A 22,425-nucleotide genomic window follows, 5' to 3' on the forward strand; every position below is an offset into this window, starting at 1 on the left:
CCCCCCTTAAATCTGGTCCCACAGATTGTGCTATTTCAGCGTCTATTGTTAAAGGTCAGCTGCAGATGCATTCATTCAAAAGGGGCTTAGCAAATCTGCAAATAGCTTTCCGCGCCGTGTGGTGAGACCGGCAGGATCGTATCGTTACAACGTACAGTCATTGCCTTATTCGGCGTTATTAGGTGATATCATGTTGCTGCAAACATGCCCATTGTCGAGAGTGTGTTTGTCCCCAGCCGGAGCCGGGCAGAGGGGCTGGGGGCTCAGCCCCCGCCCCCACCCCCCGGGCTGCGGATGCCCCGGTGTGTTGAAATCATGTGTCAGATTAAAATAAAATCTCGAAGTAATGCATCTGCTGGTTCTTGATGCAAATCTCTTCCCCTGAAGACATCGGTACTGCAGGTCCTCTAAGCCCCACTTCACAGAGAGAGAGGTTGCAGGAAGCATCTTTAGCCAGACTCGGGGCTCGCCCCGGTTCCCCGCGGAGACCCCGGCCATCCGAGAGCATCCCCCCCCGGCCGGAGGATGAGTGCCACGCACAAGCAACACGTCTCCCGGTTGCAGCATCACTACCAAGATGTGATCATTTTCGGTCAGCTGCAGCCCGGTTTTATGTATGTATGTATTTACTTGCTTACTGTTTAAAATAAGACATTTTCCCAAGCCTTTATTCAAACTTCTATTCCCTGAAAACACTTGCCAGACAGAGCGTTTTTAGGTGCGGTACAACCTGCAGCCTTTTTTCCCCGCTGTCCTCTGAAGTGCATGGAACCGCCCGCTAGTGAGGCTGGGTGCCACTCGGATGGACTTCAGCTTTGGTCACTCTGAAGCTCTGGGAGTACAAGTAAAGCAATATTAGTTTTGTAAAAGAAATCATTCAAATACTCCTCCCCTGGAGCGATCCTTTTGCTGGGAAAATAGTTCAAATTGTAAAATAATGTTTATATAACTCATGGGCTGTTGAACTTGTGAGGCTTAGCTAAAGAGTAAAGTCCTGAGATCCTCCCAAAAAAGCTCTATAAATAATGAGGGCAAAGGTGTTATTCCATTCAGCAGATCAGTGAATTATAACTTTCTGACTTCTGATGGAGAACTTTTATTTTCTGTTGTCATTTTTAATATTGTTTTGGATGCAGTTGGTGCTACCAACACTACAGTGCTGGGTTAGATTTCAGTAGACTTTAGGAATACTTTAAAAGACTGGTATTAATTACAGTTATTGTGTGTTGTTTTCGGAGAGCCAATATTTTGCAAGTAATTTTAAATGTGCCACTCAGTTTTATGGTCTCTTTCTACCATCCTCAGCAAGATGGTAACAGTAATGTTGTTTTATTGTGTTAAAGTCGCATTAAAGAAGCTGTTAGCTGTAATCCAAATGGCAGAATTTCATTAAGATTTACTCCCAACTAGATTCCAACTTTTCTTTTAACCATGTATGAAGCTCTAACAACATGTTTCTGAGGCCTGGTGCTTATTTTTTGAAAACTTTTTTGGAAGGGGTGTGAATTTTTTTGAAATGAAGAACAGAGGACAAGTTATGTACCTGACAGAAGAGCCACAAGTATTATGTCTGTATTGTGTATGTTTCCATAGGTTTTTTTAGTTATCATTGCAAGCTGCCGTGAGTAAAGTGTTTTTAAAATTTGCAAGGAGTAATGTAGGTGGATGTCATTGCAGAAGAAGACGGACAGCATGTGGAAGACCAAGAGCAAAAGCAAATTAATACATTGAGGATTATGGTGCCTAAAAATAAGTTTGTTCCAGGTCCTGCAGACTCCATCAGTGGATTTGGCTGGGTGAACGCGTCGCCAAAGCCAAGTACATGCGTGTGTGTTTCGACTTGTTAAGTCAAAAGTAAAAGCTATATTAGCTCAATTACATGGTGGTTGGTGCCTGCGATGTGGTACTTAATCTCAGAAGAAGGAAAATGATGGGATGCGCTCTGCAGATGTCAGTAAAAGCAGAAGTTTTATCACAATCACAAGGGGAACACAAACCCAGTATCAGCCGCAAAAAGGAAATTTCAGATTAGTTGCAGAGGGAGGCTTAGGCAGACCTGCAACGAGAAGTCCAGCTGTGAGGACTTTTGTAAGGGACTCGGAAGTAGGGCTGAGTGACCACCACGAACATTTTCTAGCAAATATTGGTTTAAATTTTGCAACTCATTTGCTTTGGCCTTGGTAACGTTTTTTATGTGGTCCCTTGTGTAAGTTCCTTTGTGACTAAGTTGTACCAAAGCAACCCCCAATGTAAAGTGAACTTTTTAGCTGAAATACCAGGAAGCAAGTTTTATAATTGTTATCCAAATACTTGCACTCGAATCCTGGTGATTACAATGAGAAGCACACCCAGAATTAACTGATGCCACGTGATACATGAGTAATTTTATTAGAGCAACAAAAAGAGTAAATGCAGTTTCCATACAAAAATGTATTTCATGGAATAATTTTGAACAGAGAATAAATTTCAGGAAATCTTCATATTTTTTTGTACAATATGAAGTTTTTGGCACAAAATTACACAGAAGTTGCTTGTTATACTCAGAAGTCTGCCAGTCTGAACATGTAAAAAAATGGAGTTTTATTGCGTTTGAAAGTTCATTTATAATTTATTAGGAATAAATTTATGCTGTTTCCTTAGTTATCATTTCTCATTTCTTGGATGCAAAATCCTATTTCACAAATCACTAGTGTCTTCTAGGACTGAATAGAAAATAAATCTGGTTTAATTAGAGGAACCAAATAGGTATTTGGGACCATCTCGTATTGCCTGGGGAAAAGAATAAGCAGACAAGGGAAGACAAGAAAGATGCGAATTATAAAAAGAAAAGCACAATAATAACAATTGCAGTCATTTCAGGTTGAGTAAGAACCCCAGATTATGAGGTGGTGAAACATTTATCTGGATCTTTTCATTAGCCCTCTTGTTTCTGAGTCTCAGCGATCCTGTCTGGACCACAGGATCATCTAGCCATTAGTAATAGAGATACATTGTGCCGCTAGCAGCAAGTCCAGCTTGGTGACTGAATCCCAATTAATCTTCCCAATTTAAGGTTGTTTGATAGAGGACATCATCAGAACCAAGGAGCCTATGGAGAGGTCCAGGAGGGACCAAGGACTGAGTCACCCAATGTGGCAGAGGAACTTTAACAGCCCTAAGCCAGAGAAGCTTTAGAACACATCCCTGAATCTACTCCTGCCTGTCAAAAGCAATAAGCTGATAAAAGACAAGTCTTTCAAAGAGGATGATGATTAAATTATAATATTTGTATGAAAAACAAACAATACGATCAGATAAGCGTGACCAAGGCATGGTGATTGCCTAGATACTCTTTATCGTGATCCCTTCCTTCTTAGCCATGACAGCAGTCATCCCTCCTGTTACCTGTTTCTGTGCGCAGGAGCTTTCTTAGACAACCTGAAACATGTTTTGAAACCAAATTACAACTTGACTCTGATAAATTGCAAAATCCTCTACAAATTTGTAAAAACAGACAGACAATTCCCACCGCTTGAAAGTTTTATTGATAACTAAATTACTCATCGTGGTTATTAGTTTTAAAACAGCCAGTTTGGAAGATAAAGTATTATTTTTCTCAGACTTGGGGTAATGTGCAAAGTTTATGATGTAAACCTGGTAAAAGGAAAAAAAAAAACACCATTAAACCATACTGCAAATATGTTTGTTTTGTTTTGTTTGTTTTTTTTTCCCTTTAGGTAGACTGAGATTCTAAAATAAACTTATTTATGGCAGCCAAGCAGAGCCTTTGATGGGCCTAGCCAAAAGGGTCAACCTTCTTTTATATATCTCAGAATTTTTTGATGGGTGCACGCTGATGCCATATAACATGCAATATGTGCCTGTTCTTAAATTGCTGTATTTTTAGCTTGCTTGTGCAGGATGATCACAGGAGAGATTTGTGCATGTCCTTATTGGCAAAAGACTAGCAATAAATCCTAAACAAGAAGCGTGATTGCTTTCCAAGAACTTGGCTGCAGAGCAATTGGAAAAAGGGCAGTAGAACAATGAAAAGCATATTTTGAAGGGAAGAAGGTGACTATAGCGACAGCCAAAACCCCATGGAGAATATGATTATTGCAACTTAACTTTAGAACTTCATTAACTGGTGCTTTGAATGCAGAATCTAAGGTCCTGTCCTGTACCGCTTATATAAAAATAAAGTACTTTAAGGAAAATGTCTCTATAAGCAGAGGAAGCTTGCGTGCAGTGACTCAGTTTAGTTTTCTTTTTGGAGTTCAGGAGAAGCTCTTCATTGCTGCAATAGCTTAAAAAAAATATTCCAAGAATGGAATCGGCCATTATTTCAGATGCAACAGGGTGCTTTTAACCAGTAGTTTAAAAAAAAAAAAAAAGTTTCCTTTTCAAGCCTGTAACCATTTCTTTCTGGAAAAAAAAAAATATCCCAGAGAGTCCAGAATATTTCATTATACTCTAATCAAGGAAATCCAGAAAACAGGAGCCTTCAGGCCTTTGTGAAAAGAATGTGTAGGTCTGAATGACATAAAGATCTCCTTTTACGGAAAGGACTTACTTCTGTAGCCATACCTGGCTTAGAACAAGTGTGTGTCTGTGTGAGTGGAACTGGCTTGAAATCCCTTTCCCATCTGCAGGGCTGATGCAGAGCAAGTTAGAGCTGCTGTAGCTGTGCTCTTGGTGGGCGCTTTGTTCTTCTGGAGTTCTCTCCCTTGTGGCCGACTACACCAGTTTGCAGTCATGGGCAGCAGGTCTTGGGATCTGGTGATGACGGAGAAACCGAAGCTCTTCCACCCAAACCTCTATACAGAAGAGAGAGGACTATGCCCCTTCATGTGTATTGTTGCTGTGGAACTTTGATTTTATAGCCTAATTGCTATCTAGCTTGTTGGGTTTGTAAACACTTTGAAAAGTACTTAGTACTGAGCTGTGATGGTCTCTCAGGTTATTAGTACATAGAAGCTATTAGCTAGTGAAACTTCTAGAACAAATGTTAACTATGGAGGTTTCAATAGAGCTACTTACCTCTGCTCCATTAATCTCAGGTGATTGCTTTCCTCGAGTGCAAAATCATAAATCTAGGAAGAGATTGCCTGTATTTGTTATCAATATGTTCCTTTTCCAAGAAGGTTTTAACTTAGCATTGCTGAAATCATCCATTCAGAAAAGAATTTTCAGTATTTAACCAAGACATAGGCATAACTTTTGACTGTATCTAGATTTCTGTATTAATTAGGAATATTCTGAGATAACTTAGGCAAAAAGGTCTGAAAGAGGTGGTTTCAGGGATGTTCTACTGAGAGTGTTACCAGGCCAGCAGCACTTGGACCAAACTAACACACATCTTTGTGATAAACAGCTCCAGAATAAAAGCCTCAACCACAGTCTTGCCCTGAGATGGGTCCTACTGCATGTGTCCGTGCCTTTGTCACGTCAAGTTGGTGGATGGGTGTGTGCTGCCCCAGTTTGAAGGCAATGAAAAAAAAACAGCTCAAAAAAAAAAGGAATGCCGCAGCTCTGACTTGGCTGTTTCTAGGCCCTGGGGGTATATCATACCTGTTCGGTCGCTGACCTTGCTTCCTTTTTCCTTTATGCCAGCAGACAGTACAATAGGTTACTACTGAAAAGAACCCCAAAAAACCTCACCCTTGCATCATTTAAGTCTTACTTCTTGGAAGATGAGCTCCCTTTCCAGGTACTGCTTTGCTAGCTAAGATGTGCTAATGATTTCTCTTTCCCCAACCCAGAAGATGAACATCTGTCTGCTGAGGACTTTGATGCTTGCAGGGAAGGGTCTGAAGCCCCAATCCTGTGTTCAGACTTAATAATACAGATGTGCTCTGATCCTCATAAAGCCCAACGCTGACTGCTGGGATGTAGGCAGGGTCCTTCTGCATGTGTAGAGACAAAAGTTGAATTTTTATTTCTTGACTGACTTATGTGTTTAAGCATGTAGCTAATTCTTCTCCTACACTATTTTTACGCCAGTGTTACTCTGTGAATGACTTCTGGTTTGTATTGGTCCAAAGAAAGCTACTGAAGCTCTAATTTAAGTACAAGTAGTGGTGCTAAAGTCAATGGGATTATTTCCATGGCTAAAATATCCACAAAATCACATCAGAATCCATATTGGTGCATTGAAAATGTTTAAAAGCAAATTATTTTATCAAAGCAGTTACTGTCTTTATAAAATACTAGTCAAAACCCACCAAATAAACAAGGGTTCCTCTTCCTTTACAGCTGGATAGGAAATACTGCCCTTCCATCCACTCTTTTTTTTTTTTTTTTTTTTTTCTTTTTTTAGATAGGCAGAGAAGTGATTCTCAAGTGACAGTAAAGCTAAGATCCTAAGTGAGTTTTACGTCAATGAAAACGGTAGCTAAGGATCTAACTTGTGCTCATCTGTTAGATCTTCCCTGGATCTCTGTTTCAAAAATATTTTATGACCTGTATGAGTTTTCTGCGTGGCAGTGGGTAAGAAGAGAATTGATTACTTCTCATTTCTACAGGCACATAATCTAAACAATAACAAGATGATATAATCCTAATATTTCTTTAAGACCACAGGATGTGAAATTAAATTAAAAGGCCAGGAAAATAAAGAACCCTGCAGTTTGATTACACTCAGCTGGATTATCTTTGTAATTATTTTGCTTGGAGGATTTAAAAATGCATACTGCTTTGTGAGAAAGATTAGGCAGGGAAACCAAAATTAAAGTAAACATTCTAAAGACAATATTGCAAAGATGATGGGTATTTTATTTCATTTAAAAAAATAATCCATAGAGTTGCCTGTTAAAATGAAAGGATGGACCAAAACACAGGTGAGGGGGAAGATAGATGAGGCTGCAAAGTCTACAGAAGTGGCTCCGCTGCTTCTAGTTCATATAATGTCTCTTCAGATATAGTTGAAGAAACTGTCACAAGCATTTATTCAGGGAAGAAGGGGAGGCTGAGAGGAGTAGAAATGCACACAAGTACTCGAGACTCACTTCAGACCCGGGAGTGAATAATGCAAATAGTATTAATGAAGGAAGGGCGGCTGTCTGTGCTCTAGGATGAAAATAATTATGCACAGCTAGCTTCTCAGTGGCACAGCAAAGACTGAAAATATTATATATCCATCGCTTCCAGCACCTAGAAGTATGCTCACTATGCATGAGTAGTCCCATGGACTTCATGGGGGCTGGAAATGCAGCTTGTTGCTTGTTTTTGCGTGGTCTGCAAGGCTGAGACCTCAGGGATCCGTCAGTTCTCACTGCTGCGATGCTGTTCAAGTCAGTAATACGGCACTGATATAACTGAAGTGAGACAAACTATTAGCAGCCATCGGGAAAGGCCTGCTATGTCATTTTGTCCCTTGTCCTCCATGCACTTTTAAAAAGTTTTAAGCAGTTTTTGATATAAAAATGATTCAATTTATGGGCCTCTCCTTTTTTTTTTTTTCCTTTTTTTTTTTCCCCCCAGTCCAAGAAATCTTGGACTGCAAATTTTGAAATCCAAAACATCCAAGATGATTCTAGTTAAATTTTCCTTACTTTCCTCCTTACTTTCCTTACTTTCATCTCCTTACTCATGTAATCCCTTTTGTACAGTTTTCATTTTCCAGGTACTTTCTGTTTCCCATCAGTTATAATCTTGCCAAGTTTAACTTTTTTTTTTTTCCTTCCGCCTTCCAGCTTGGATGGTCCACCTCAAATTTTGTGCAGTCAGTCCTCAGGAGAAGTCCCCTCCCGGCGGTGGGTTCCGAGGAGGTGTGCCTGGGGACAGAGTTGATCGTGCAGGCAGTCTGAATCCACCCCTCATCCTGGCCCACCTCAACATCAGCTGAAATAGCTGGTCAGCTGGAGAGGAGCCCTGGGGCAGAAACAGCACCAAACAGGGTATCTCTGAGTAGTTTCCATCGGTGAGGTTGCTTATGGAGTTCCCCGTTGCCCTGAAGATGTCGAAGAGGCAGTTAATGAGCACAAGCAGCTATTTTGGCATTAGTTGGGTGTTTTCTTGGGTCCCGGTGAATGTATGATTTCACTATGAGCCTGGTGTTTGCTGGAAGGATGAGGTTATATTATAAGTTCTAGAAGTTACATTATTTTTGGTACAGTACCTCTTTTGCTTAACTACTCAGAGCCAGTCCCTACCTTGTGTGGGCGTGCTGCATGGTGCCTTCTACAATGCTGTTTACTAGCTCCCAATGCTCCTGGACTGTTCCCCTTCTCCTAGCATCATTCTCCCACTGAATAAATTTGGATGGTTTTGTTTCCTCTCTCTGTTACGGTAGTCTAAATTTTTCTAGACTGAAATTCCCCTATTTCATTCTTCCCACTTTTCTAATCTTTCTAGTTTATTTTCCCTGTCCTCTGTTTTTGTCACCACCTTTGAATTTGAGAAGTCTTTGATGTACTGTTTAAAGCATATTTAATTAGATTGGATTAAATGTCAGTTTACTGGACACATTGTATGTATTTTCTTTCTTTATGTATTTCCTCTCATATATTATCATTGCTCATTCTTTGGTCAGCGTTTAGTCTGTGTGACAAGGCTCTTATCTAAAATGACTGAAACTGTTCTTTTTTCCCCCCCCCCCCCGTATGTGTTATGGGATACCTTCATGATTCTATAGGAAGTCTATATCTCCAGTGAAAGCTTTAGACTCTGCCTGAATGAGCTTGCTCCCTCAATTTTGTCTCACCATCTAGTATGTCCCAGGAAAGGGACTGCCTGCCAGAATGGAGAAACTCTGTGACGTTACAGTTGAGTTCACTTGGCAGCGTCTGCAGAAGGCACTGCTGGAGAATCTTATCTTGTGAAAGAAAGTGAAAAAAGAGAGAAATGCAGCTGGAGGAAGAGGAGATTCAGAAACAAAGGAAAGATGTCAGTGATGCCAAGTGAAAGCAACACCAATGAGTCCTCAGTGATGCTTCTGTCAAAATACCCCTGTAGGCAGCACAAGGGAACCGACCTCTTTAACAAGCAGATGAGTTGGGAAGAATGGATGCTAGGCTAAATCCTTGTTTAGCCAAGGTTGCTAAAATATATGTGGAAGACATACATATATATTTCATATTGGTGCTGTTCAATGCTTGTCATTCTATTTTGTCTTGGATTTCTGCTGATATAATCTTCCCATTGCATTCCTTCCTGCTCCCTCACAGGTTTGGTTTTGTTTCCTACTGGGCGTGAAGGTTAGATTGGGAATTCCATTCAGCTCGTGTGCCTTTCTCCATCTATAGTTTTGATTGTTATAGATTTCTTTTTTATTATTTCTTTTTCAGTTCTCTGGGTCTCCATGAAGTTGGTCGTGTTTGGTCCAGCAGGAGCAATTTTAGTGATAAGCATGCGATAAGCATGATAGCGATAAGGGGGATAACATCCCACTATGAATTTCAGTGATAATCAGTAGGGTTGCTTTCTGTAGTGGTGATCTTGCTACTTGCTTGGCAAACCTTTCTCCAGCAGAAATCCAATGGGACAATCTACCTTTCCTCTTTTGTTGAGAAGCATGGTGCAAAAATGCAATTGCTCACCCTGCAAGTTTTGCAGAGGAAATTTTATTTGGCTAACAGATGCGAAAAAATGAGAATCTGAACACTCAGCCTTAATCTTCTTGCTGTTAAAGGAAGAATAGTTGTCCAGTGCAATATTTGGAAGCAGTGAGAAAGCTTACAAATACAGGAGTTTGGACAAATCTATGAATAAACCCTTTCTGTCTCCCTCCATAGCAATTCCACATCTATGTTTCATCTCTGAACCATGATTTTGTGTTTCTGAGGATGCCAAGCTATAAATCATACGTTGACTGAGGATTCCTTATGAAGCACACATCTGGGAGAGTTTGTGCTTTGTTTATTTCGCCAGCAGCTCAGGCGAAATTTAGGAAGAATTATCCAAATGACTTACGTGTGATGTAGACTTCTCTCAAGGTTACAGTACACCTTTCCGTGCATTTCGTGTGCATCTCCTTTTACTATTTGCTTAATGAGAGACATAGGAATGGTTCAGGAATTAAAAAAAAAAAAAAGGTCTCTGGTTTGGGGAGCTGGTAATAGAACAGAAAAGCGTTTGGGGTAAAGCTCCTTCTTGCCATGTGTTGTTGACTGACACGGAACAGCAGCAGGTGTCTGTGGAAAGGCATGGATAGAATGATCCTTCCCCAAGCCGATCTTTTCAGCCTCCCACACCAGCAACTTCTTGAGCAGAAGGTGGCTTTGCCCTGTGGTGTTTAATAGAGGGATCTGTCCTTTATGAATTTATTTAATCCATTTTTGACCACATTTATAATTTTGGCCTAAGCAGCTTCTTGTGGCAATGAGTTCCATCATGTAACAAAAGCATGCAAACTTTCCCACATGTGTACTTCATGAGGGACTCTGAGTTGATGTATGACTTAGGTTTTGGCAACCTCAGAAAGCCGTCATTGTGAAGATGTGGAAGTGTCTTGGAGGGGAAAGAAAGGGAATTATCCGCAAATCAATCAAATAATTCTGTTGTGGTTTGTATGTTTGATAGGGTTTTTTACATGTTGATTTCATTGCTTCTGCCCTAATTTCTATTAGGTCATTTATAATTTTTTAACCCTTTAGCACATCCTCTTAGCAGTCTTTCTCCAGGTACAAAGGTCCAAGTCTGTCATCTCTGTCCCTTTGCATATTCTAATTCTGTATCCTTTTTGAAATGGGTGACCAAAACTACACAGCGCATGTGTGCACTATGGGCAGTGGCACAGCAATGCTGACCGCTTCGTACTTTGTTCTTGGCACAAACTTAACTTGATGTTTGTTTGCTTTTTTCCCCACTGTCGTAAGTATTCATTACTAGGCCTACTGACAGCAACCTCAGAAATTTGTCTCCTGAGCTCCAGTGTTTAATTTAGGGCCCATCCTTTGGTGTACAGAGTGAGAGTTGTTTTCTTTCACATGCAATACAGTGCTGTCTGACACAGAATTAATCTCTCTTTTTTGTTGTTCCACCCCCTTTCCCCTCAACTCTTAAGTGATTCAATGCTGCAACATACTCCTGCAACTCTTCACAGGCTGTGAAGAGTTGTTACAACTGTCCTGAAGAAATTCATCTTGGCAGCAAATGTCATCTTGCTATTTATCTCTTTTCCAGACCGTTTATGAATACACGGAATGGTCCGAGTCCTATCACAGATCTCTGTGGCACCCCACTAGCAGCCTCACTCCACTGTCAAATTTTTATCCCTGATTTCCCATCTTGTCAACTGCTGTTGACTCACAACAGGGTCTCCTCTTCAGAAACAGTTTAGTTTCTTAAGAGTTATTGGTGTAAGTCAATGCCAAAAATCATTGTTCGAAAGTGCCGGAAGCCACCTGCCCAAGCAGCTTTCACTACAGCCAACTTGTTCCAGAGGTGGAGAAGAAAAACGAAAACCTGTAAATGAGAAATGTTGGAATTTGCCAGCTGATGGCAGTATTCGAAGGAGCCATCCCTGTGACATCTGAGGACTGGCAAAAAAATCAGGGTTGCGCCAAGGGCTGCAAGACAAGGTCCCAGGTGAACACTGTCAAAATGAGCACTGTTCAAATTTACCTATCGAATCTCTGACCATCTGAAGCTGTTGTAAGGTCAGGGATCACTTCTAATGCCACGGAGGAGCATGATACATCCCAGTAGGCCACTGGCCACAACGTGCTTAAAAAAATAACCCCAACCCAAATCTCCCCCCCCTGCTCCCAAACCCTGCCAATCCTGGGGGAAAAAAGGCAAGCCAAAAAAAGGTGGTTTCAGGTAATTATTCTTCAGGACCTGTACACTAAATACTTGCCTCTGTCCACACATACATGTGCAGGATCAACGTCTCTCATCAGACAGCCCGATCTGAAATCTCTAGCAGGTCTTGGGATGCTTGTTATTCTGGTTCATGCAGACCTCCAGCTGCAAAATGTTTATTTGGCTGTGAAAAGTCTATGAAGTAACAAACTTTGATGGATGCAGCATATTGTTTTCTCTGCCCTTTTGGGGATGCTGTTTGCCGCCAGCTCTCATGGGGAACACATCTCTCTTTCTGTGTATCAGAAATATCAGACAGCTGGAGTGACTGCCAATCTGTGTAGCACAGGTACGATCCACGCTCTGCTTGCAACCCTTTTATGGCAGTCTGCACTGCAAACAGAATGCCTAAAAATAATGGCATAATATGACTGAACAACACCTTAATCTTTAACCTTGCTATGATTTCAAATTGCTAATAATTTATCTTCGCTCATTAGCAGTTTACAGGTTGAATAATACCACGATACTGCGGTCATTCAGAGTCGAGTCAAGGAAGTCAACTCTGTCTTCGTGAGCATAGTTGGGAAAGTAGATAGAGAAATATATTATTTCTTGAGTGACCTTTCTAAGACCTCCTTGTGGTGGTTGGTATAAACAAACTGGTAATTGGAAAGTTTAGAATAAATAGAAGGCAGCTTTTTAAAACTTACGGATGTGCTACATAAATGACCTTTCCAAAATGAAGCTCAAGTCTATATGTTATAAATCCTTTGCAAGGGGATTGTTTGAATATATTTTTAAGCAAACATTTACCAGCTGTGTGAAGGCATTAAGCTTGTTTAGAAGCCCAGAAATGTTTTACAAGTTGAGGACAGAGCATGCTTTTGCTCAGAGTCTCAGGCCTAAATTTTCAAAACCACTTAGCGATTTCTTTTTATGTTTTGGTTTTTTTAGATACAATGAGTTGAGAAGGAAATAATATTGGGAATGAAATCCTGAATATTAAAATGTATGTTCTGTGCAAGGCACAGCCAAATGTGAGAGGTCTGGCACGATACTGAGGAGGGCAGGCGGCGAAGCTTTGATCTCTGCCCTTTGTTAATCTCCGTGCTGGAGGTTATCGCTCAGATGTTAGGATATAGCATCACATTTTGAAAGAGAAGGCTGCGATGCTGCCCGTGTGAATCTGCTAGCGCAGGTGCAAGCTGAAGATGCCATCCTATAAACACTAAAGCAGGTAAATATGTTTCAGATGTGAATAGTCCCATAAGGTGAACAATTTGTTGACAGAAGCAATTTGAGCAATTGCTCCTCAGTGAAGTAAATGCTTCACATCCCAGGCTATTGCCTGCTTGGGATTTTTTTAATTATTTTTTTCCTCACATTTTGTATAAGCTGACTGCCTAATTCTGGCAAATAATTGCTGGAAGACTATTTTTAATGTTTTGCTTGTTTCATTGAAAATGGGATGAGACTTGCAGACACTTCTCTTCACTAACATAGATCTGCACTATTACCATTGGATCTTTTAATCTGGGTTAATTGCAAATCATGATGAATGTGTGTTTTAAAAAACACGAGTGATGTATTAACTTCTCTAATATCTCCTTGCAGATAACATTTCATTTGATCTTAGTAGATGAAGTTCAGCTGGCGGATAAAGCTAATTTTTAGGATTGCATAAGTTTGCACAGGAGTGAATTTTGCTCTTTCTAAGTCTTACTGTTTTCCTCTGGGGAGGGGGAAAAGGGAGAGGAACAGCTTGACAGGAATCAGTTGTTTTGATTTAAGAGAATGTGAGGAAATGGCACCTTCCAATAAATATAGATTTTATTAAAGTTGAATATTGTGACAAATAGTTTGGGCTTAGAACTTCAGATTTGGTATGTAAGCAGAGCAACTCCTCTGAGATTTGTGTGCATTGCTGAGATTAATGAAATCTACTTTGTAAAGAAGGGCAATGATTCACTGAGTAAAAATAGGCAGCATCTTAAAGAGCTTGTAAACACAGCTATTAATTTTAGGACTAGAATCCTATGCTCTTTGTTTTAGTGTGAGAATAATGCCACTGCACCCCATGGCACTATTCAGTGGGTACAAATTCAGGTCTTAAATAGATTTTTAAATAGATTTTAAAAGTGGCCATGGTTGCATTTTTGTTTGCGTGTTTTGTCCATCCTTTGAAATATCTATATGATACTTTTACTGTATAAAATATTAATCTCTTCCATTTTAAGCCATCCTCTGCACCACAAACCCTGCTTGATACATTTGCTGCAGTCTGTTAGTAACAACAATTACAAAAGGAGCCACAGCTGATGTGCCCCCCCCCTTTTCTACCTACTTACCTCAGGGTTTTGCAGTCTAGAAAGTACTCCTTGGTGTGAGTCACTAAAAAGATCTTGTGATTATTTTTTTCCTTTTTTTTTCCCCCGGTATTGATTGTGCTTAAGGCTTAGTCTGATGCTGCATTTTGCTCTTGATTTGAAGGAAGGGGAATGACTTTCCTCTTCTCTTTCATAACCTCAGGTCTTGTAATTTTTATTCATTCTTTTTAGTATCAGAGAGAAGCTTTCTTTGGCTTGACACAGCTTTGTGGAGATCTTCCCAACAGCTCCTGTCTTATTCCACTGTCTTGATCTTCTGCATGAAATGTATATTTGTTTTCTTTCAAAAGAAGGAAGCCTCAAAATTTGGGCAGGAGCCAAAGGCTCAATTCAAGCTCAATGATATTAAATTGTATTTAGTGGGACACAGCAAAATCACCTTCATTTTCTATTGGACCCATTGGCTGTGAGTGTCTTTCTTTTTAAGCTGAAAGCACAAGAAAACATAGTTGGATGCCAGCTCCTTTCACTTTTGACAAATAAGCCATCTTACTGCTTACACAGGGATATTAGTGATCGGTTTGTATCAATGGGGTGAGCACAGAGATCAAAAATACCATTTGCTGTGGTCTGTCTGCATCAGTGACCTTTCCAGGCTGGAGCGAGCAGGTGGTAGGGCAGATTGGGTATAGAGACTCGCCTAAAAGAAGTTCATTGAAGTTCATTAAAAGCTAGAAGTTGCGAACAATGTGAAGATCGTTACAACTTTTCCATCCTGGGCTGCACCTGATGAGCCTTTGGGCTCCCTATGAAGACCTGTCTTATTTGCCTTGTATACCTGATGTTCTTTAAAACACTAAGTATACCTTTTTTGATTCCTTTGGGAAATGAACAGATACAACCAGAGCTGTAGAACTGTGTGAAGTCTGTAGGTTTTTTGAATTTTCTCCTCAACTTTTCTATTTACTGTTTTTACCATTCTTGCAGGGTCCCAAACCTCTATTTTTGGACTAAAGACAAGAATCCATTAACAGTAACCTGCCCGTAGAAAGAATCAGTCTAGTTGACCAGATAGGTATCTGGATGTTTAAAACGTAATGCCTAGACTTCGCCGACAAAATCTGTAACAACTGGCATAGACCTCATGGTAATTTGTGCTCTGACTTTACCATGTTTTTAAAAACGAAGCGGTGTTATTTGACAAGCAGCTCTCTAGCCGGGGGCATTCCACACACCAGCCATTACAACGTAGTGAGAAGTGAGGGGAATTTCCATCGGGACGTGACCCGTGATCGTGAACATGCTGTCATTTAGAAATGTACCTGTCTGTAGCGATCTACATCTGCCTGTGGTGTTATTCTACATGTTTTTCATGAAGACATAATAATATTGTGTATCTCCTAATATTGCAGAGGCTTATTCCTCTGCCGAGCTGAGCTCTGCTTAGAAATTGTTTGGAAACGGTCTTTTCCCTGGTAACTATTCAATCAGAATTAGAACATTAATTGCATTGCTGTGCAACCATGCATGGGCTATAAGGTGTTCTCGAGTGCTGTGGACCCGTCACCTGCGCAGTCCCTTGTAGAGAAGCAAACCCAGTACAGGTGACTTACTACCGTGCCTCCATAGGGCAGAGAAAATACACATTCAGGTGAGCCCCTCTGGCCGCTGTAGGGGTTGGCAAAGACCAGGCTGTGACTCAGGGCTTGTCCTCCTCTGCAGCAGCTGTACAGCCCCTGCCCCTTCCTACAGCTGAATGTTACAGTTGTAATCCAGACCTTGGTGCATCTAACTCCTTTTTCTTCATCCTGGCTTTGCTTGCAAGGCAAACTGAGCTGCATGGGGTTTGTGCAGTGCCCTGAGTTGTTTGATGCAGCCCGCTATAATTTTGAGTGAAGGTCCCCGAGAGGATGCCGTAACCGGGCTTTGGGCAGGATGAGGAGTGGAAACTACTTTCCCTCTGCTACATCACAGCCACCATGCGGTGCCGTGTACCCTCCGGCGCAGGCTCGGCAACCTTCCCCGGCAGCCGAGGCACTGCCAGCCTGGGGAGGGACAAGGTGAGAGGGCTCAGTGCTACAACCCCTTCCTGCAGCCTCCAGAGAGTAAGAAACTTCCAGGCCTGGGAGATGTAGTGGGGACCAGCAGCTGTTTAAGAGTGGGCTGGGATCGGTAAGAAGGTGAGCAATTTTCTAATCATGAGGAAATCCTGCACCTGGAAAGGGGAAGGAACTCAGGAGACTGAAACTGGAGTGGGAGCAGGCCACGAAGCACCCTTTTGAGTCACATATCCCAGCACTGCCATATAAGACTTTATTTTTTTTCCTCTTGTAAGTCATAATAGATGAGGCTGGAGGACAGGAGAATGGTCTCTACCACCGGTTAGCTTTGCACATCTGAGTCCACTGTTTAATCTTTCATGGTCAAAATCTCTTCTGCAAGAGAGCTATATTCTGTCAAGCAGCTGGACTCAAGGATCTAATAGAGTGAGTATTAATGCAGGTGTTTCTGTTGCATGGAAAATATAGAATATGCAGTTAAGTTTTGCTGTAGAGCTGCATGTGTTGTTTATTTTCTGTGTATAGATCAGCTTTTTTTTTTTTTTGTAGTAATGTGTAATACATGGATCAGTATATTCTACAGTAACTTACCCTAATTATCCAGGAATCATCCCCTACTTAATTGTTATGACTAATTTTTCAGCCTGGTTCTTCTATTAGCTGTGCCATGTAAGAAAGTAAAAAATGCATGTCATCACTAATTATCTTACAGAGCAATCGTGATTAATGCCGCACTAATGTCCAAGCAGATCAAGGAACAGGCAAATTTCCCCTTGAAGTCAGTGTAGACTTTGGCTGATTGAGAACCTCAAGTTTAAGTCCAGATCTTTCTTCTCAAAATTAGGTAATGTCACTAATTCAGGGGAATTCTGTCTGCTTCTTCGTGATACTTTTTTTTTTACATGATTGCTTTCTTTGTTCAGCATATGTTCTTTCTGAGATACTGCATAGCAAGCACACCTCACATTTTCTTGAATATCCTTATTTGATCACCAAAATTTGTACTTTGTTAAGTAGGAAGGGCTTAATGAAATTCTTGAAAATTTTCTGAAAGCTCTGGAAAAATCCTTTTTTGCCTTCTAAGTTTTGGGCTGCTCTATGCTTATGTGTGAAAGGGAACATGTACATGCTTTGCAGTTGATAGTATCAACTGCAAAGTTTATAACCTTACAGTAAACGCATAATTTTTGCATTCGGCAGTAGTTGAAAGTGTATAGGTATGAAAATCCTTCTGTAGGCACTTAACCTTCTTTTGCAAAGTTAGCCGCTAGCAGCTATGTCGACAGCTCAGTAATTTCACAGAAGTAGCCATTAGCGTTTCCTGTCCTCCTTGTGAACTTTGAAAATATTCATTGTTTACTCCTGATGATAGTAGTACTGCAGATGCGGAATCCTTTAGCGCTGCTCAGCATTGGCAAGCGCAGTGAGCGGTGATGCTCTCTCCTCTCTGAGCAACGTAAAGCTGAACTGATCTGCGGGCCCAGGCGGGCACAGCGCCGGGGTGAGGAGGAGCACCTCACGCGTGGTGGCACGGGGGGTCTGGGCAGGAGGCAGCAGCGGAACACAGGTCCCTTGAGACCCGCTAAGCATCATACGCTGCTGATCTCGGCTCCCTCTGGTAGCAGGCACGTGTAGCCCGTGAAGTTAATTCCTGTTATTTCACCTCACTTCTTGACTATAACCTGTCAGGGAAAGTTCTCCTCTCATGCAGTGAACTTCTCTGCTTGTTCGAATTCTTGCAAATGTTTCTGCAGCTGGGAAAGCGTTTTACCATCGTTGCCACGACATGATATTGTAGGAAAAAAGTGTTCTGTTGTTTGTAGAGACCTGCTTGTTTCCTACAGACAATTTACCCAAATAGATTAAGATCTGAGACTATCCGATATATAAATATGATAAAATACAGTGGAAAACAAGGGTTCCTGATACTGTAGCTACCTATTGAACTCAGCTAAATTGAGATGGAACATGTGGGCCACCCCATATGAAAGCAGTGGTATTCAAATGCTTGTTGATGAAAACCAGAGTCATTTATACAAAAAACAAAAGAACATCTCTGGAAAACACTGAAGAAGTAACTTTTATGTGGGAACCCACAGCTGCTCAGGACCCTTTACTTTTGTCTTTCTTATCCATACCTAAAAATTTATCCAAGTGTATCATTTATTTGTGATATTGTGCTCCAACCAGTTATTGCCCTTCCTCCCATTGAATTAAGATTAAATATTTTGGCTCTGTAGGAAACATACAGGTAAAATGTTATCTCAATTTTTTATAAAGAGTAACAGAAATGAGTACTGTGTTGAGACACTGTTGCAAGCAGGAAGGCCAGCTGAAATAGCACCACTCCAGCCAAAAAAAAAAAACCAACAACAAACCAACAAAAAACGTGCACCTTATTTAAAACAAATGGTTTCAAAGCTAAACTTAATAATTTGATTATGTGCATGCATTCCAGCAACACAAGTCACACACTGAAATAGTAATGTAGGCTTTTACTGTCAGCTGGCTTAAAATTTCTACATCTTAAATTGGGTTCACGCTACATAAATTGGCTTTTCAGATGCATTTGACAATTGCAATCAAAATACTTGGTGGCCTAATTAATAAGTTAAAGATTAATAAAGCAGACGTGAATCACACTTGTGGCATGGTTTTTCACTTGCGCTGGTATTTCTCCTGGTCACAGCACGTGACAGATTGCTTGCGCTGAATTCAGTGGTGACCCCTCATATCAGATGCAGAAGGTACAGAAGGAAGCGAAGAACAGATTGGCTTCATTAACAGCCTCTTCTCTCACAAGGGGTTTTGGGGGGCACTGGGAAAAGCCAGGACTCTGCAAACCCTGGGGAAAGGTTTTGAACAAACAACATCACCTCTGCTTTACCTGGCTGAAGCTGTTACAACGACTGCTTCACTTCCAGCAGACATTATGGTGTTTTCCAGGGTCCACCGAGCGATAACCATACTGCTGGCCATGCACTTATGGGACATTTAAAACCAACTGATGAACAATATGCTCCTGGCACAGTACGGCTCCAACTAAACGTGCCAAATGTGGCCAGGCTATCTCCTGATCCGTGGTGCTGGGCTTTTGCCTTCTTTTGCAGTAGGAGGTATGGAACAAACCAGTTGCACTGAGCTTCCCCCCACCCCTTCTGTCTCTCCCAATATTATGTGCCAACCAGTGAGCTCGGGCAGTGCCAGCCTCGAGCGCAGAGAGCCGCGGCTCTCCCCTCCTTTGCTGGCAGTGCTTCTCTCTTGCTCCGTAGCAAAGTGCTGGAGCAAAGCGTGGCCAGTGGTCCTGTGGGATCAGTGATGGCCTTTGTGGCATCCAGGAGAGGAATAGATGAAGGAAGGTTCAGTGCTGGGTGGTTGTCCTGTCCCCCGGGGTTTGAGGGAGATAACCTAGTGCCCTACGTGCTGCAGCTTCAGTTGTGCAGTAAAGTCCCTTTAGGGGCAGGTCACGGCTCCTCAGGGAGGTCAGATTGGCCAGGTCAGGGGGAGGGAGTGGAAAGAAGGAAGAGAGAAAGTTTTCTTCCCTTTGTTCTCAAACCTGAAAACTCAAGACTCCACTTGCTCGTGGTCTGGAAGGTTTAATAGCGTCGCCATATCTAGTGGGGTGTGCCTGTGCGCAGCGCAGTGAGGGGGCGTCCCCTCTTTTTAAGTACAGCTACGACTTGTTCCTAGTTACAGCTCATTACCGTGTTGGCTTCTGTGAGGCTGTATCAAATACTGGCATGTAATTAAAAAAAAAAAAAAAAGTGTTGCTACTAAGTTTTATTTGCAACTTGCTCTTTTAAATGGATTGCATGTTTTCAGCCGGTTTAGTAATGTTAGGGCTAGCTAAGCTTTAAATCCACACAGGTGTCTCCCTGTGATCTGTATAAATCGTGAATGTACGGCTCCCAGCAATAATTACTGCTAGTGAAATATGGAACTAATAAATGTCTCCAGTTAGCGGCAAATTGAAGAACATATTTTAAATAGTAAGATTATTGTTTGAACTCCCAGAAGGGTAAGAACACATATCTGTAGACTTTGTTAATAAATAATTATGGTGTAAAATTAAACATATGGAAAATATTTCCTTTTCTGTTTTCTGATTTATAACTTAATTTAAACATTTAGGGACCATGTTCTTTATTGCAAATGAAAATAACTTGTGTATGGGCAGGTTATTAAAGATATTTGATTTTCATCTATGAATATGAATTTGTTCCCCAAACTCTTATGCATGGGGAAACATGCACGTGAATGGTTCATCCAGCTTCAAAGTAGAACATATATGACTTCAGAGTCAACCTCTGAAAGGTGACTCGCAAGCAAAATTTGCAAGAGTTTCAAGAATTCATTTTACATCTTTGTTCCATGAGGCAATCGTCCACAAGTCAGTCTGCTTTAAGGACTAGTCTGGGACCTGTTTCCAAAGTGTATGAACACCAGTAGGTTCTGCCAGTTGGCAGCCTGGGACCTGAAATATCTGTTACATCTTAGTGCAAGTACACTGTGCTATAGTCTGTGATTTAGAAGGTAGTGTTTGCAAGTCATTTATGAAAACTTTCTTTTGTTTCATCTTGTAAAACTTTGTAATTCAGCTGCTGCCTAGAGGGTTGTTATGCTTGAGGGTATTAAGTGCTGCAATGGTTTTGTTTTAAAAGCACAGTTTTAATGCATTTTAGGTGTTTTGAACTCCAAAAGCATTTTCAGAACATGGAACACTTATCATTTCTAAAACTGAGGCTGAAATAAACTGTGGGGTTTTTCGTTTTTGTTTTTGTTTTTTTTTTTAAAGTAAGTAACACAGATTAGGCTATGGTTTTCTATAAAATCTTTGAAGTTGAGGGATGTAACAGGCTTCCATATTTAGGACAAAATGTTTTGATGCTGCTGATGCTGAAGAGGGAATTCTTTCTTAAATACTTTAATGTCTGTTTAACTGGCATTCTGGAATCATTACCATACATCGCTCCATGTCGAGTCAGGGTATTATTTTATTTGGTTTAGTATATGTATTTGTGCATGTTGTTGCACCTCCTGTTTATGAATGATACCATAGACTGGGTTTCTTAGCCTAAGACAAATACCAGTGGTGTCTGATGGAAAACATACAGCCTTAATAGACGTGCTGTTATGCCCTGTTGAATTTTTGTTGTTGTATTTATTTTGCTCAGAAAGAGAAAACAAGTAATTAGCCAAGAAAGCTCACAGCTGCATAGCATACTCCCCTCTCTCCTATGTACACACAGTCTATTGGTATACACAAAACTGGTGCTAATGAAACATAAATAGATCCTTTTCCTGTGTGGAAAAGACTTTTAGCATTGAATGGGAGCAATAGGATTCTTTGGAAATCCTAGTTATCTGGGTTCCCAGTTTGGATTTTGGGCTCTAAAGCCCTTCGTGGTTCCATACATGGTGCGATGTCTCCGTGGATTTGCTTGGAGGTTTTGTGTTTTATGCGTTTGTTTAAACCTGTCGGGAGATGGGATCCTCTTTGTGGATTTCTGTAGCCATGTTATTTGCTGCAAAAATCTAAGCTTGCGTTGAAGTTCCTTTTCCTAGGTGGCTAGAGTTGTTAAAACCCTAACGTGAGCCTTCTCAAACCTCAGTCAAAGGCATCCGAGCTGGCATTTGCCTGATGCAAGGGAAATCCTGAAATCATCGTTCTGAGATGAATCGATTGCCTCCGAGTCGTTTCAGGAGGTACTTCATTCTTGTGCCTGCGAATGGCGGCTAAAAAGCCCTCACTGATATCCCTGGCTCCTCGCGGGGGCTGGACCACCACTGGGCTGGCTGAAGACACGACTTACCCACCCCTTGATGGGAGCCACTGACCAGCCCCTCGGTGGCGCTGTGGTGGAGCTGGCTGAGATCTGCTGGGCTGGAGAAGTGCTGTGAGTCACCTGGCTGCCAAATATCAAGTGAATTTTATCTTCTTTCTGAAAGTACTGTACCCTGGGAGCGAAATGACTTCTTTCCACCCAAAAAATTCTGGGAGAAACCTTACTTTGCACAGATGCTCCAACAGGCAGCTGCAGCCCCTCCATGTGCCAAACCTCCTTCTCCTTCTGTGGATTTCAGGATGCATCTCTGGTGCACCGTGCTTCCAGCAACCACCTCTCGTTCTGGAACCAAATCTCCTCTTCCTCTCGGCAGCCGTGGGAGCCTCTGTCTGCGAATCATGACTTTCCACCCCTAAGATCAAAGCTAGGTCTCAGCTTCTTTTGCATTTATCCCCCTCCCCCCTGCCCCCTCCCATTTTAACTTCTCACCTCAGTTCCTAAAGCCAGCGTGTCCCAAGAGGCTCG

General features: G+C 41.4%; 1 protein-coding gene across 1 annotated transcript in view; it reads left to right on the forward strand.

Annotated features, from left to right (window-relative positions):
* Positions 1-204: 204 nt before the first annotated feature.
* Positions 205-22,425, forward strand: part of GRK5 (G protein-coupled receptor kinase 5) — a 165,091-nt gene continuing 142,870 nt past the window's right edge. The window contains 1 exon segment of the mRNA XM_009881651.1: positions 205-343. Within this exon segment, the coding sequence (XP_009879953.1) occupies positions 205-343 (139 nt within the window).

The sequence above is a fragment of the Charadrius vociferus genome, unplaced genomic scaffold, assembly GCF_000708025.1.
Source record: "Charadrius vociferus isolate BGI_N301 unplaced genomic scaffold, ASM70802v2 scaffold282, whole genome shotgun sequence".
Taxonomy (NCBI): domain Eukaryota; kingdom Metazoa; phylum Chordata; class Aves; order Charadriiformes; family Charadriidae; genus Charadrius; species Charadrius vociferus.